The sequence below is a fragment of the Salvelinus namaycush genome, chromosome 33 (genome assembly GCF_016432855.1).
Source record: "Salvelinus namaycush isolate Seneca chromosome 33, SaNama_1.0, whole genome shotgun sequence".
Taxonomy (NCBI): domain Eukaryota; kingdom Metazoa; phylum Chordata; class Actinopteri; order Salmoniformes; family Salmonidae; genus Salvelinus; species Salvelinus namaycush.
Window position 1 is genome coordinate 1,479,212 of NC_052339.1, and position 17,678 is coordinate 1,496,889.

General features: G+C 42.8%; 1 protein-coding gene across 1 annotated transcript in view; it reads right to left on the reverse strand.

Annotated features, from left to right (window-relative positions):
* LOC120028066 (nuclear receptor-binding protein 2-like) overlaps positions 1-17,678 on the reverse strand; it is a 92,298-nt gene that overhangs the window by 1,805 nt on the left and 72,815 nt on the right. Inside the window, exons 4-13 of the mRNA XM_038973218.1 lie at positions 17,276-17,365; positions 11,187-11,227; positions 10,883-10,977; positions 10,597-10,620; positions 10,406-10,492; positions 10,178-10,233; positions 4,567-4,662; positions 3,948-4,080; positions 367-520; positions 59-194 (exon numbers count right to left, since the gene is read on the reverse strand). Coding sequence (XP_038829146.1) covers positions 59-194; positions 367-520; positions 3,948-4,080; positions 4,567-4,662; positions 10,178-10,233; positions 10,406-10,492; positions 10,597-10,620; positions 10,883-10,977; positions 11,187-11,227; positions 17,276-17,365 — 912 coding nt within the window. The remainder of the gene's footprint in view (positions 1-58; positions 195-366; positions 521-3,947; positions 4,081-4,566; positions 4,663-10,177; positions 10,234-10,405; positions 10,493-10,596; positions 10,621-10,882; positions 10,978-11,186; positions 11,228-17,275; positions 17,366-17,678) is intronic.

Here is a 17,678-nt window from a genome sequence, read left to right on the forward strand (position 1 = left end):
CTCTCTCACACAGACATAAACAAATAGAATGAGACGCGGACACACACACAGACCTCACCTTTCTGCTCTCTGTCTCTTGGGGCTCAGGGGTGGGGGTCTTTACAGACTCCACCTGTTCATGGGACAGGGAGAGGGCACGGGGAACGGGGTGGGGCCGCGATAACGCAAAGTTCATGAGGGGGTATATCCCATTCCTGAGGGGGATTCAAAATGAAGTCAGGAGCCACAGGTGCGTATATAAAACAGGTGCGTATATAATAATGAACAAGGCAGTCCTCTCGGGTTGCGTCCTAAATTGCATCTTATTCTCTATATAGTGCTCTACTTTTGACCTGAGCCCAATGGGTGAGTGGAGTTAGCCCTTACTTGACGTCCTCCAGGAACTTGTCCAGCTCCAAAGGGGACACATGGGAGTACTTGAGCTGCACGCCAGGCCGGTCGCCATGTTTGATCTCCGCCATGAGACCGTTGGGATCAAAGGACTTGGTCTTCTCCTCCACACAGTTCTCTGGGAGCAGGTCTGGATAGAGAGGGGAAAGGGAGCTTTACATGGATTCCACACCAGGTTGTCTATTAGCAAATTAAATAGAAAAATGTTTCCACTTCCATTGTAACGAAAGATACATCCCACAAAATCTACATAAGACTATTTTTCAGCTGTCACATGACAAAAAGGAAATGAATGTGGAAACATTTTCTCTCTCCCATAGAAATGGCTAGCCTGGATACCACTCTGTTCGTGTCATCATGCCACTCCTTGTCATACCAAACAGACTGGTACCCAGGCTAGCCAAACAGACTGGTTCCCCCGGCAAAAGAAAAGTGATTCCTCATGAAACCCAGACCAAAAACATACCATGATTTGGGGGATTTTCACAACATTTAATCCAAAGAGCGGTCTTGTGGTTGAAGGAATGTTGGCATATATGACAATTGTCTCTAAAAGCATAATTGAGAAATAATGAATCAAAATTGGCATATTTCTGACATTTTGGCCTTACCCAGGCCTTCTTTAAGACTCCATAATGTTTAATTTGTAAGTGCTACAAAGCAAAATTTGGTGTCATATGAAGCTTTACCACTTTCGCTGTAATGTTTTCTTTCATTAATTTATAAATATTGAAAAATAAACATGAATATATTGAAAAAAACATTTTTGATCCAAATTTTTCACTATATTGTTGAACATAATATACTCTATATATCAAATATAATTTTATTTGTCACATGCGCCGAATACAACAGGTATTACAGTGAAATGCTTGCTCAAAGCCCTTAACGTTTTAAGAAAAAGTGTTAAAGTATTTGCTAAAATAAACTTAAGTAAAAGATTTATAAAATAAAAAATATACAAATAATTAAGGAGCAACAATAAAATAACAGTAGCGAGGCTATATACAGGGGGTACCGGTACAGAGTCAATGTGCGGGGGCACCGGTTAGTCAAGGTAATTGAGGTAATGTGTACATGTAGGTTGAGGTAAAGTGATTATGCATAGATAATAATGTTCCAGAGTGGAATCTCTGCTACTTTTACTGTTATGATCCAACTTGTAAGCATTACCAATGAGTGAATGTGAAAATGGATTCAAAATGGTCGCCCCCTACTGGCGATTTGCAGGATGTGCAATGATACAAGTAAAAGGAGGGTTGTGATTGGTTACATTACCTATACCAATTTCTCTGTATAAAATGGGTCATAACTTTAAAACTAGCAGAGGTTCCACTCTGGAACTTTGATATGCCCGTAGAGCATATTATGTTCAACAATATAGGTAACAATTATTAAATAAAAACATTAGTTTTTTCAATTCATATTTTTCAATATTCATAAATTAATGTAGGAAAGTTATTGAAATCAAAATACTACTCATATTATCGAACAAGCAGTAAAGCTTCATCTGACACCAATTTTGGTTTGTAGCACTTACAAATTAAACATTACGCAGTCTAAAAGGAGGCCTGTGTAAGGCCAAAATGTAATAAATATGCCAAATTTGACAGTGCCGTAAAAGCCTTGGTTTCATGCATGTTAACATTAGAAGCCTACTCCCTATGTTTGCTTTATTCACTGCTTTAGCACATTCTGCCAACCCAGATGTCTTAGCCGTGTCTGACTCCTGGCTTAGGAAAACAACCAAAAACCCTGAAATTTCCATCCCTAACTATAACATTTTCCGCCAAGATAGAACTGTCAAAGGGGGCGGTGTTGCAATCTACTGCAGAGATAGCCTGCAGAGTTCTGTCTTACTATCCAGGTCTGTACCAAAACAATTTGAGCTTCTACTTCTAAAATGTCATCTTTCCAGAAATAAGTCTCTCACAATTGCCGCTTGCTATAGACCACCCTCTGCCCCCAGCTGTGCCCTGGACACCATATGGGAATTGATTGCCCCCCATCTATCTTCTGAGCTCGTGCTGCTAGGTGACCTAAACTGGGACATGCTTAACACCCCGGCCATTCTACAATCTAAGCTTGATGCCCTCAATCTCTCACAAATTATCAATGAACCTACCAGGTACAACCCCAAATCCATAAACACGGGCACCCTCATAGATATCATCCTAACTAACTCGCCCTCCAAATATACCTCTGCTGTTTTCAACCAAGATGTCAGCGATCATTGCCTGCATCCGTAATGGGTCTGCGTTCAAACGACCACCCCTCATCACTGTCAAACACTCCCTAAAACACTTCAGCGAACAGGCCTTTCTAATCGACCTGGCCGGGGTATCCTGGAATCAAATTAAGTTTATTTTATATAGCCCTTCGTACATCAGCTAATATCTCGAAGTGCTGTACAGAAACCCAGCCTAAAACCCCAAACAGCAAGCAATGCAGGTGTAGAAGCACGGCGGCTAGGAAAAACTCCCTAGAAAGGCCAAAACCTAGGAAGAAACCTAGAGAGGAACCAGGCTATGAGGGGTGGCCAGTCCTCTTCTGGCTGTGCCGGGTGGAGATTATAACAGAACATGGCCAAGATGTTCAAATGTTCATAAATGACCAGCATGGTCAAATAATAATCAGGAGTAAATGTCAGTTGGCTTTTCATAGCCGATCATTAAGAGTATCTCTACCGCTCCTGCGGTCTCTAGAGAGTTGAAAACAGCAGGTCTGGGACAGGTAGCACGACCGGTGGACAGGTCAGGGTTCCATAGCCGCAGGCAGAACAGTTGAAACTGGAACAGCAGCAAGGCCAGGTGGACTGGGGACAGCAAGGAGTCATCATGCCCGGTAGTGCCATTGACCTCATCCCGTCAGTAGAGGTTATTGGTTATTCTTTAAAAGTGCCTTCCTCACCATCTTAAATAAGCATGCCCCATTCAAAAAATGTCGAACCAGGAGTAGATATAGCCCTTGGTTCACTCCAGACCTGTCTGTCCTTGACCAGCACAAAAACATCCTGTGGCGTTCTGCATTAGCATCGAATAGCCCCCGTGATATGCAACTTTTCAGGGAAGTTAGGAACCAATATACACATGTTCCTAAAACTGATTGTAACTATATATATCTATTGTAAAGTATGATATCATATTTGAATATGGTTTATTATACTTGTTTTATATACTAGATCATATGGGTTGAAAAGTGTTTTGTTCTTTGACATAAACAAAAAAATTCAAGTGAAAGCGAAAGGCCATAGCTTTGAGGGGGTGAAAAACTACTACATTATTCAAAATATTGCCTTCTTGGTAGATTGTTGAATACAGCCATATCAAAACCGTGCAAAACGGCTGTCAGCTCAAGAGGTTTTATTTCTCAATTATGCTTTTAGATACAAATATCAAATCCTTCCTCCAATTCTATGGATGAAATGTCGTGAACATCCCCAAAATCATGGTATTTTTTTTGCCTGGGTTTCGTGAGGAATCACTCAAACGGCAATTCCACATACTGCATGCTGTGTGCTTTGGGGCTCCAGAGGTGAGGACTGAGGAAACACTCACACTGGTTGCTGATGAGGCAGTGGGCAGCCAGAAGCTTGAGGGAGTGGACCTCAAACAGCACGCGGTGGAATAGCAGGTCGTGGGCTGTGGGCCGCTGCTTGGCTTCATGACGTACACATGACTGGGTGAACTCCTACAAGAGGGAGTGGAGCCAAGTTAAAGCTATGCAGTGTAGTGGTTAGGGTTTGATAAATGTAAAGCATGTCAAATTCCATTTAAAATGTGAAGTTTGATTTAACTTGACCAGATGGCTTTCTTTCCTGACCATGTGACCTAACAAGGAAAAACTCTGTCTGGTTTCCTGGTCAGGTCACGTAGTCAAGGAAAACTCCTGTCCCTATTGACAGCGGCAGGTAGCCTAGTGGTTAGAGCGTTGGGCCAGTAACCGAAAGGTAAAAATCTGCCGTTCTGCCCCTGAACAAGGCAGTTAACCCACTGTTCCCCGGTAGGCCATCATTGTAAAATAAGAATTTGTTCTTAACTGACTTGCCTAGTTAAATAAATCCAATTGACAACGTGTTTGTTTTAATCAGAGAAAGATTCATGTGTTTTGTGCATTTGCCCACTGTGTTGCTAGGCTATATTTGGGTCCATGAAAGGAAACATGAGTGAGACTCACTCTCATGAGGGGATCCTCCAAAGACTGGCCTGCGTTGGTGATGGCCTCCTTGGACACAACAGCATCCCCATTAGCCTGGATTTCCAGGACAGCCATCTATAAATAAATGAGGTTATGTTAAGAATGGACATCAGAAGCGGTGCATGGGTAAAATCACCAGGGAAGCAGGTGAGGCAGGTTGTAATATGGCTTTTTTCCCCCTATGTGTTGTGATACAGTTGAAGTCGGAAGTTTACATACACCTTAGCCAAATACATTTAAACTCAGTTTTTCACAATTCCTGACATTTAATCCTAGTAAAAATTCCCTGTTTTAGGTCAGTTAGGATCACTACTTTATTTTAAGAATGTGAAATGTCAGAATAATAGTAGAGAATGATTTATTTCAGCTTTTATTTATTTCATCATATTCCCAGTTGGTCAGAAGTTTACATACCAAATACTAATTGAGTGTAGAATTGCCTTTACATTGTTGAACTTGGGTCAAACGTTTTGGGTAGCCTTCCACAAGCTTCCCACAATAAGTTGGGTGAATTTTGGCCCATTCCTCCAGACAGAGCTGCTGTAACTGAGTCAGGTTTGTAGGCCTCATTGCTCGCACATGCTTTTTCAGTTCTGCCCACACATTTTCTATAGGACTGAGGTCAGGGCTTTGTGATGGCCAACCAATACCTTGACTTTGTTGTCCTTAAGCCATTTTGCCACAATTTTGGAAGTATGCTTGGGGTCATTGTCCATTTGGAAGACCCATTTGCGACCAAGCTTTAACTTCCTGACTGATGTGTTGAGATGTAGCTTCAATATATCCACATAATTTTCCTACCTCATGTGCCATCTATTTTGTGAAGTGCACCAGTCTCTCCTGCAGCAAAGCACCCCCACAACATGATGCTGCCACCCCTGTGCTTCACGGTTGGAATGGTGTTCTTCGGCTTGCAAGCATCCCCCTTTTTCCTCCAAACATAACGATGGTCATTATGGCCAAACAGTTCTATTTGTGTTTCATCAGAACAGAGGACATTTCTCCAAAAAGTACGATCTTTGTCCCCACGTGCAGTTTGCAACTGTAGTCTGGCTTTTTTATGGCGGTTTTGGAGCAGTGGCTTCTTCCTTGCTGAGCGGCCTTTCAGGTTATGTTGATATAGGACTCCTTTTACTGTGGATATAGATACTTTTGTACCCGTTTCCTCCAGCATCTTCACAAGGTCCTTTGCTGTCGTTCTAGGATTGATTTGCATTTTTCGCACCAAAGTACGTTAATCTCTAGGAGACAGGACGCGTCTCCTTCCTGAGCGGTATGACGGCTGCGTGGTCCCATGGTGTTTATACTTGCGTACTATTGTTTGTACAGATGAACGTGGTACATTCAGGCGTTTGGAAATTGCTCCCAAGGATGAACCAGACTTGTGGAGGTCTGCAATTTTTTTTCTGAGGTCTTGGCTGATTTCTTTTGATTTTCCCATGATGTCAAGCAAAGAGGCACTGAGTTTGAAGGTAGGCCTTGAAATAGATCCAAAGGTACACCTCCAATTGACTCAAATGATATCAGAAGCTTCTAAAGCCATGTCATCATTTTCTGGAATTTTCCAAGCTGTTTAAAGGCACAGTCAACTTAGTGTATGTACACTTCTGACCCACTGGAATTGTGATACAACTGTAAACAATTGTTGGAAAAATTACTTGTGTCATGCACAAAGTAGATGTCTTAACCGACTTGCCAAAACTATAGTTTGTTAACAAGACATTTGTGGAGTGGTTGAAAAACTAGTTTTAATGACTCCACCATAAGTGTATGTAAACTTTCGACTTCAACCGTAATTGCGTTGTTTGCTTTATAACCTGCTAGTTCATATGCCTTGACACTGTGATATATAGACCTAAGGCCGAGACAATAAGAAGACACAATGGCAGAATAAATTCCACCACACCTTTGTTTCATCACAAAACCAAAGAGCAACATCTGTCCGGTGAATGCGTAAAAATATATTGCATGTAACAAACAGTTATATGACATACAGCAAGGTCAAGCAAGTTAACTCTTCCGACAACTAATTAACTATTGCTTTATAACCAAGGCGAGTTACCAAGTTGCAAAGAAAACAGGCGCTGCTTCCACTATTCCAGCACCATTTCAACATCATCTAATCACCTATGCTTAGTCTAATACAGTGACAACTAAAAGATAACAAAAACAATTTAGTCCAATCAACATAAGCTATATGATGTGGCTATCCATGGTAATGATTTATGTGTGTGTGAGACTCTACTTGCAGAGAAATGCCAGTACCATCCTCCTCTTTCATGTTGCCTAAACGGTCTATGACTCTGTGATACAAGCTTTTAGTTTTTGTTGTCCTAGGCCACCTGGCTAAAATGCTTGCTCGCTAGCCTAACTTCCCTTTTAAGCGCAATGATGCGCCAGGCCAGCTAGTTAACATTAGCCTAACATTTCTACATCTAGCTACATGTTGAACTTACATCCTCTCAGGCCAGGGGCACAATGTATGAATTCATGGTTTGATCAGAATCGCCGTTATAATCATTGGCCAGTATGGAGAATTAAGTAAAACCACAAGTCCAAATCCCTATCTCCATCCATGACGAATTTAGGAAAGGGACAATTTTAGCTAGCTAGCTACCGGAGGATAACGACAACTTCTAATGTGATGTGATTGGTCTGAAGCCAAATCCAAACTGGCTTCCCTTGGCATTCATGAATACACACCACTGATGGACATGGGTGTATTTGTATGGTCTGTGTGGTGTGTTCTACTATACACAGTGTCTGAAATATTAGACAGAGGGGCCTCCCGGGTGGCGCAGTGGTCTAGGGCACTGCATCGCAGCGCTAGCTGCGCCACCAGAGACTCTGGGTTCGCGCCCAGGCTCTGTCGCAGCCGGCCGCGACCGGGAGGTCCGTGGGGCGACGCACAATTGGCCTAAGGTCGTCCGGGTTAGGCCGGTAGGGATATCCTTGTCTCATCGCGCACCAGCGACTCCTGTGGCGGGCCGGGTGCAGTGCGCGCTAACCAAGGGAGCCAGGTGCACGGTGTTTCCTCCGACACATTGGTGCGGCTGGCTTCCGGGTTGGAGGCGCGCTGTGTTAAGAAGCAGTGCGGCTTGGTTGGGTTGTGTTTCGGAGGACGCATGGCTTTCGACCTTCGTCTCTCCCGAGCCCGTACGGGAGTTGTAGCGATGAGACAAGATAGTAATTACTAGCAATTGGATACCATGAAAATTGGGGAGAAAAGGGGGTAAAAAATTTAAAAAATTAAAAAAATATTAGGCAGAGAGAGGACATGTGAACACAACTTGAAGGTCTACAAAGAAGACAATGCAACACATCTATATTATAATACACTAAGCAGGGTCTACTCCTACAATTTTGCACAGATTTTCTTAAAAGAAGCGCATCATCCTGTTACATGGTACTGGCGACTTAATATTCCGCAATGTTTTGTATTATTTACCGAAAATGCTCATTGACTTGACATTCCAAATGACCATTAAATAAATCCCCGGGTGACTATTTATATTGGGTTTGACAAAGATTTACATTTAAAAAAAAAAAAATTAACTATGGCAATGCCATTATGACGCCATTTTGCGCCCAAGGCAAAGCATATAAAAGCGTAGGTCCAGCCGCTCAGTGTGTATAACAATAATCATGCAACAGTAGGCTATTAAACTAACCTATTCTAAATTGATCACAGATCATGACATTTACCCGAAAGAATTTGGCTACATTTAGCCTACATACACTACCATTCAAAAGTTTGGTGTCACTTAGAAATGGCCTTGTTTTTGAAAGAAAAGCACATTTTTTGTCCATTAAAATAACATCAAATTGATCAGAAATACAGTGTAGACATTGTTAATGTTGTAAATGACTATTGTAGCTGGAAAGTAGCTGGAGGTCCATTATCAGCAACCATCACTCCTGTGTTCCAATGGCACATTGAGTTAGCTATTCCAAGTTTATAATTTTAAAAGGCTAATTGATCATTAGAAAACCCTTTTGTAATTGTTAGCACAGCTGAAAACTGTTGTTCTGGTTTAAAGAAGCAATAAAACTGGCCTTTAGACTAGTTGAGTATCTGGAGCATCAGCATTTGTGGGTTCGATTACAGGCTCAAAATGGCCAGAAAAAAAGAACTTTCTTCTGAAACTTGTCAGTCTATTCTGTTCTGAGAAATGAAGGCTATTCCATGTGAGAAATTGCCAAGAAACTGAAGATCTCTTACAATGCTGTGTACTACTCCCTTCACAGAACAGCGCGAACTGACTAACTAGAATAGAAAGAGGAGTGGGAGGCCCCGGTGCACAACTGAGCAAGAGGACAAGTACATTAGTGTCTAGTTTGAGAAACGGACGCCTCACAAGTCCTCAACTGGCAGCTTCATTAAATAGTACCCGTAAACACCAGTCTCAACGTCAACAGTGAAGAGGCGACTCCGGGAGTTCCTCTGTCCAGTGTCTGTGTTCTTTTGCCCATCTTAATCTTTTATTTTTATTGGGCAGTCTGAGATATGTCTTTTTCTTTGCAACTCAATGTCTACACTGTATTTCTGATCAATTTGATCATTATTTTAATGGACAATAAATTTGCTTTTCTTTCAAAAACAAGGACATTTCTAAATGACCCCAAACTTTTGAATGGTAGTTAATATAGATTTGATATACATGTAGGCCTAGATTTATTCTAGATTTGACAAACAATTGCCTTACTTCTAGGATCCTTTGACTTTTTCCCGCGCCCAATGTTTTGAATTTTGCTTTTCATGAATAAACAAGCATCGGTAATATGCTTTGAATGGCTTCTGTTAATTTTCATAACCATTGTCATTAATTATATAATGCTAATATTTATAATATCTATTTTTTTTTTAAAGATTTTCCATTCACCCCTGAGAGGATTCTGTTTCCACTACGTCGGTCATACTCAGTGACAATTAATAATGCATAAGGACAAACATTTGACAAAGTCTGCATATACCTTCCTGCCCCAGTCTTCTCTCACGTGGCATTTTCCAGAGCTCGAACGTTCAAATACTTATTTGTCATTCAAACAAACCTCAACCCAAGGTAAATTCCAAAGGAAATGCATTACCCAAAATATTGTTTTGAAAGATGTGCTGTAAAGAAGGTCTGTAGCAAGATTTTGGTGTTATGTTTGTGTGCCTGATCATGGCAGGCACTTGGGTATCAGAAGCCACTGTTTTGATCATGAATACTTGATAGGTGATGTTTGTGCTACTGTAGTGGAATTCACAATGCTTTAGGCCCTATTACCTTACTACTGTAATGTACCCTTTTTCCTGTGTAAGCCTACACATGGAAAAACTTTAAGAGAGCAATAAAGAAAATGAAGAGCAAACTCTCCATTTCCTGATGGTAATATTTTCTGTGGCAAGGATTGTGACAGGCCTACACATTTCAATAACTTAACAATATAATTGTTTTATATACACAAAGCTCAGATTTGCTAGCAGTGCTTCACTGTCCTAAAAGACAAAATTCATTGATCAGAATTAAATAATTTTCTTAGCGTCCGTAAGGACGGAGAGTAAGGTTTATAATACATTTATAAACTATTGCAGCTGGGTGCTCACCTCTAGAGCACAAATCCCGAAGGAGAAGATGTCAATGGCATAGTCATCCTCAGCCGCTAGACACAGAGAGAGAGAGAGAACGTTTATTCTAACATGTAGGATATTAACTGCCTAGTCACAGCATGGTGGGAAATTCCGGAGTGAAACTGGCAACCAATAAAAGCATGAAGACCAGACATACAGTACAATACTGTATCAGAATCGAGGAAGGCTCAGTAAAACACTCACAGCCGTATTCAGGAGAGAAGAAGTGCAGGTTCCTCTGCTCGTCTCGGTGTGCACGGACTTTACCATGAACACTGGCCTCCGGAAACACTGGGAGGACAAGACAGACAGCTAGAAAACCAAACCCAGACCACACAAGAGTATTGTGGCGTTCACTGAGAATTAGATGTACGGCACACTTATATGGTTCTTACCATTCACAAACAACCGGTGCCATACTGTGGATAGAAAAGAGCAGGGTGTCCAGTATTAACTTCAGTTGCATAGATAATGATAATACATATTTGGGCAATTGTAGTACGCACAATGTACAGTATAGGGGATTGCTAGCATGCAATGCTAACTGTTACTGCTACCGTTTATTCAGATGAAGCTCTCAAGTCACAATTGAACTGTTCCTAATGCATGCTACCACAGGGTTAGGTTTAGGTTGTAGTTAGGTTCGGGTTAAGATTAGGTAGAACGTCTGCGGTGTAAGACCTGAGCCAATCTTGATGAGGCCGTTGTGTTGGATGAAGATGGTGTCACAGGTCAGGTTGCCATGGATGATGGGCGGCTCACAGGAGTGCAGGTAACTGGGGGTAAATAAGATGGCAATTGAAGATCCATTCACTTGACTGAACACTTTGGCCCTGGAGAGCTGCTGGAACATGATTTAGTAAAATCAGATATGTTAGTGCTGGACTGGAACAAGAGTTAAAGACCCCAGTCTTAGATTAATAGTTCAGACTGCCATTGGATATAAATCGAGGGGATGAGAGAAAGGGAAAGTTATTGGTCTTACCTGAGGGCAGAGAGAATTTGGGTACACCATCTCTTCCAAGCCTGGAATGACAGAGTGAACAGCAGACACTTAAAAAGTGTAATATGGTTTAAGTATGCGGGAACAGTAAACATACAGTTATGACTGCAACTACTGTTTCCTGAAGGAGGGAAACGAGGTACAACACAGCTATGGGGAGTTGGCTCGCTAGCACCCTCTACTGAATAACATTAGAATCGCGCCTGACAAGGATTCATCCTTTCAATTCAGTACCCCACTTCACTGAGCCCAGAACTAGGCAGCATGGGGCCAAACAGGTGTTGTACCTTGTTTCCCTCCTTCAGGGAACAGTAGTTATAGTCATAATGGAACATTCCATTTCAGTCGGTCAACTCGGTACAACACAGCTATGGGGATATGAAATCACGCCCCAAGTGGACACCAAATGAAATGGCCTACCCAGAATTCCAACCCGACAGGAAAACCTGTGGTACTTGGGTATTGTGCAATCTGCCTATCTGCAATCTGCCCTGCCTAATGACCTTCTCATGCCCCAGTTGAAAGCACGATATGGGCTACACTGGGGGCAGTGACATCCAAGCGATAGACCTTCACAAAAGTGCGTGGTGATGCCCAACTCACCACAGCACAAATATCTCCTACAGGCAACCCTTTAAACAACACCCAAGACGCCACCAGACCCCTGGTGTAGGTCATTATTGCCTTTTGCTGTCATATGACAGAGCAATAGCCTCCACAATCCATTGGGAGAGACGCTGCTTAGAAAGCACTCTACCACAAGCCGGACTACCAAAACAGACAGTTGGTCGCACAAACTGACACCCCTGGTCCGCTCAATATACCTGCGTAATGCCATTACCGGCCATAGGGCATGTAACTTTCGTTGCTCCTCAGAAGCAAACAGAGGAGGCAGAAATGGAAAAAGTTCAAAAGCTAGAGACCTGTAGGACATAGTCATGACCTTAGGGGTGAAGGCTGCTGGTTCGATCCAGAGCAGCCTGAGCATGCACCCAGCCGAGACATACAAGACAACACTTGCGAGTATCATTCAAAAACATGGTGAAACAGCATGACTGTGGGCAAGGTTGTGACCCAGTTTAACAGACTATGTCGACTCGTTCGTGCCAGTCATTTTACTTACAACCAGGGTTGGGGAGTTACAAGTAATCTGATTCCCCAAAAACTGTAAATCTGTTACGTTACTAGTAATCAGATTACAGATAATTTTGAAAAATTAGATGATTATATCTTCAGAAAGGATGGTTGGGAGAAAAAAATACATTGACACCTGTTTTCTCAATGATATTCAATTCAGCATTGAAAATAGGCGCAAGTTTAAGTTTGTTACACCTGAGCGAGTTTAACCACAAGTCAGAGACCACTATGATGATGACACCAAATGCGTTTGATGGATCCTTTTTGTCTTCTTCTAATGCCTTTTAAGAGGAAAGTAATCCAAAAGTCATGGAAACTAATCAGATTACGTTACTGCTTTTGGGTAATCCAAAAACTATGTTACCGATAAAAAAAATTGGAAAGGTAACTAGTAAATGTAATGGACTACATTTTAAAAAGTAACCTAACCAACCCCGATTACAACCAGTTAGCGAGCCTAAACAGGCAGAATAATAAATAACAAATTGAAACTTCACAAAACTAGTTAACCAAACTTTAACAAACAATGTCCAGAAGGATGAGCACGCCCTTCTGGGACAGTTAAGTTGGAGTAAAGCCTGATAAATGTCATATTCCAATGTTTGTTTAAGAAATGCCTGTATTGTTCTGCTCAGCTCAAGGTGAAGAGCGGAAGAATTGAAGGAGTGAATCGTGTTCATTGGCCTTGCCAAGCTTGATTCTAATGTTCTTCAGTAGAGGGCGCTAGTGCACAAACTCCCCCATCGCTGTGTTGAAAGGCAGAGTGGGCTAGGTTTAGCCATTTTTTACATTCAGCATCTCTCCGTCAAGGGAAATATAGTGTTCTTTCTAACAAAGATATCTACATATATTTCAGGATGTTGTGTATCACTGGAAATAATCAGAATTCATGTAAACATTAGTTTTAAAAACATAGCTTGTCCCCAAATTGGCACAACTTACCCTGGGTATGGGGTAAGTTGAGCAGCAGGACAGGGTAAGTTAATATTACCACTACCTTTTTAAAAACCATGTCTATTTTTATTTCCCAAACACAATTCAACACAACCACAATCGCTTTTTTGCCTTTAAATAATTGTAATAATCTTTTAACACAGGCTTAACACCTAACAAACACTTTGTCACAAATCAAAATCAAATCACATTTTATTTGTCACATACACATGGTTAGCAGATGTTAATGCGAGTGTAGCGAAATGCTTGTGCTTCTAGTTCCGACAATGCAGTAATAACCAACAAGTAATCTAACCTAACAATTCCACAACTACTACCTTATACACACAAGTGTAAAGGGATAAAGAATATGTACATAAAGATATATGAATGAGTGATGGTACAGAACGGCATAGGCAAGATGCAGTAGATGGTATAGTGTACAGTCTATACATATGAGATGAGTAATGTAGGGTATGTAAACATAAAGTGGCATAGTTTAAAGTGGCTAGTGATACATGTATTACATAAAGATGGCAAGATGCAGTGGATGATATACAGTACAGTATATACATATACATATGAGATGAGTAATGTAGGGTATGTAAACATTATATTAAGTGGCATTGTTTAAAGTGGCTAGTGATACATTTTTACATAATTTCCATCAATTCCCATTATTAAAGTGGCTGGAGTTGAGTCAGTATGTTGGCAGCGGCCACTAAATGTTAGTGATGGCTGTTTAACAGTCTGATGGCCTTGAGATAGAAGCTGTTTTTCAGTCTCTCGGTCCCTGCTTTGATGCACCTGTACTGACCTCGCCTTCTGGATGATAGCGGGGTGAACAGACAGTGGCTCGGGTGGTTGTTGTCCTTGATGATCTTTATGGCCTTCCTGTGACATCGGGTGGTGTAGGTGTCCTGGAGGGCAGGTAGTTTGCCCCCGGTGATGCGTTGTGCAGACCTCACTACCCTCTGGAGAGCCTTACGGTTGTGGGCGGAGCAGTTGCCGTACCAGGCGGTGATACAGCCCGACAGGATGCTCTCGATTGTGCATCTGTAGAAGTTTGTGAGTGCTTTTGGTGACAAGCCGAATTTCTTCAGCCTCCTGAGGTTGAAGAGGCGCTGCTGCGCCTTCTTCACAACGCTGTCTGTGTGGGTGGACCAATTCAGTTTGTCCGTGATGTGTACCCCGAGGAACTTAAAACTTTCCACCTTCTCCACTACTGTCCCGTCGATGTGGATAGGGGGGTGCTCCCTCTGCTGTTTCCTGAAGTCCACAATCATCTCCTTTGTTTTGTTGACGTTGAGTGTGAAGTTATTTTCCTGACACCACACTCCGAGGGCCCTCACCTCCTCCCTGTAGGCCGTCTCGTCGTTGTTGGTAATCAAGCCTACCACTGTAGTGTCGTCCGCAAACTTGATGATTGAGTTGGAGGCGTGCATGGCCACGCAGTCGTGGGTGAACAGGGAGTACAGGAGAGGGCTCAGAACGCACCCTTGTGGGGCCCCGGTGTTGAGGATCAGCGGGGTGGAGATGTTGTTACCTACCCTCACCACCTGGGGGTGGCCCGTCAGGAAGTCCAGGACCCAGTTGCACAGGGCGGGGTCGAGACCCAGGGTCTCGAGCTTGATGACGAGTTTGGAGGGTACTATGGTGTTAAATGCTGAGCTGTAGTCGATGAACAGCATTCTCACATAGGTATTCCTCTTGTCCAGATGGGTTAGGGCAGTGTGCAGTGTGGTTGCGATTGCGTCGTCTGTGGACCTATTGGGTCGGTAAGCAAATTGGAGTGGGTCTAGGGTGTCAGGTAGGGTGGAGGTGATATGGTCCTTGACTAGTCTCTCAAAGCACTTCATGATGACGGAAGTGAGTGCTACGGGGCGGTAGTCGTTTAGCTCAGTTACCTTAGCTTTCTTGGGAACAGGAACAATGGTGGCACTCTTGAAGCATGTGGGAACAGCAGACTGGGATAAGGATTGATTGAATATGTCCGTAAACACACCAGCCAGCTGGTCTGCGCATGCTCTGAGGACGCGGCTGGGAATGCCGTCTGGGCCTGCAGCCTTGCGAGGGTTAACACGTTTAAATGTTTTACTCATCTCGGCTGCAGTGAAGGAGAGCCCGCAGGTTTTGGTAGCGGGCCGTGTCAGTGGCACTGTATTGTCCTCGAAGCGAGCAAAAAAGTTATTTAGTCTGTCTGGGAGCAAGACATCCTGGTCCGCGACGGAGTTGGTTTTCTTTTTGTAATCCGTGATTGACTGTAGACCCTGCCACATACCTCTTGTGTCTGAGCTGTTGAATTGCGACTCTACTTTGTCTCTATACTGGGACTTAGCTTGTTTGATTGCCTTGCGGAGGGAATAGCTACACTGTTTGTATTCGGTCATGTTTCCGGTCACCTTGCCCTGGTTAAAAGCAGTGGTTCGTGCTTTCAGTTTCACGCGAATGCTGCCATCAATCCACGGTTTCTGGTTTGGGAATGTTTTAATCGTTGCTGTGGGTACGACATCGTCAATGCACTTTCTAATGAACTCGCTCACCGAATCAGCGTATTCGTCAATGTTGTTGTTGGACGGAATGCGGAACATATCCCAATCCACGTGATCGAAGCAGTCTTGAAGCGTGGAATCAGATTGGTCGGACCAGCGTTGAACAGACCTGAGCGCGGGAGCTTGCTGTTTTAGTTTCTGTTTGTAGGCTGGAAGCAACAAAATTGAGTCGTGGTCAGCTTTTCCAAAAGGAGGGCGGGGGAGGGCCTTATATGCGTCGCGGAAGTTAGTATAACAATGATCCAAGGTTTTACCAGCCCTGGTAGCACAATCGATATGCTGATAGAATTTAGGGAGTTTTGTTTTCAGATTAGCCTTGTTAAAATCCCCAGCTACGATGAATGCAGCCTCAGGGTGTGTGGTTTCCAGTTTACAAAGAGTCAGATAAAGTTCGTTCAGGGCCATCGATGTGTCTGCTTGGGGGGGAATATATACGGCTGTGATTATAATCGAAGAGAATTCCCTTGGTAGATAATGCGGTCGACATTTGATTGTGAGGAATTCTAAATCTGGTGAACAGAATGACTTGAGTTCCTGTATGTTGTTATGATCACACCACGTCTCGTTGATCATAAGGCATACACCCCCGCCCCTCTTCTTACCAGAAAGATGTTTGTTTCTGTCGGCGCGATGCGTGAAGAAACCAGCTGGCTGCACCGACTCCGTTAGCGTCTCTCGAGTGAGCCATGTTTCCGTGAAGCAAAGAACGTTACAATTACCATAGGTCAGGCCCTGTTGTTACCTCATATCCCAGGCCCTGTTGTTACCTCATATCCCAGGCCCTGTTGTTACCTCATATCCCAGGCCCTGTTGTTACCTCATACCCCAGGCCCTGTTGTTACCTCATATCCCAGCAATAATGCCTTACGCCTGGGAAGAAAACACTTCAATTTGCTAAATTTGCCATTTGCTCAACTTACCACATGGCCATTGGTTCAACTTATTCCAAGCATTTTGTCTATATTAGCCCACACAGCTACAAGGATGCACTTTCATTCTAGGTTTAGGACCTCATATTGAAGCTTATAGAGACCCCAACTGATGTATTGAACAATCTTTAAATGATCTACTTTGGTTTAGATAAAAGCATCACGAAACCTCTAATATAATAAATACATTTGACTTGGTGAAAATCTATTTATTTGGACCTAACTTGCTTACCACTTTTTCCATACGGAGCTGACCGACAAAGGGAACTACCAAAGTATAATCCTCTAATGTCTGATCAGGGCCGTGCTCAGTAGGGCTCAAGGTAGAAAAACGTTTTCAAACGGAGAATGTAAATCTGTGTTCTTATTGGACAGTTCAGGTAGTACCTCCCCGTTTCAAATGTTTCCTCCCTACTGAACACAACCCAACTCATGGTACTGTGGGAATCAACAAGTATGTCATTAACTGACTAGTGTCACGGATGTCACAGGGTATTTCCCCTATGGGAGAGACACTGACCTTGACATTCATGGTCTTGTGGTTTTTCTTGGTTTTCTTGAGAAACTGCTTCAGGCTTCCTGAGGACATGTACTCTGTGATAAAGATGACCTGTCCAACAGATTAGCAGAAAGAGATACTATCAGTCTGCAGACCAAACCAGGAGATGAAGGGAGAGAAACATTTCCCGAGAGTGAGTGAGAATGATCTATTATGAAAAAATATATAAACGCAACATGCAACAATTTCAAAGATTTTACTGAGTTAGAAGGAAATCAGTCAATTTAGAAGGAAATCAGTCAATTTAAATAAATTCATTAGGCCCTAATCTATGGATTTTACATGACTGGGCAGGGGCGCAACCATGGCTGGACCAGGGAGGGCATAGGCCCCCTCACTTGGGAGCCATGCCCACCCACTGGGG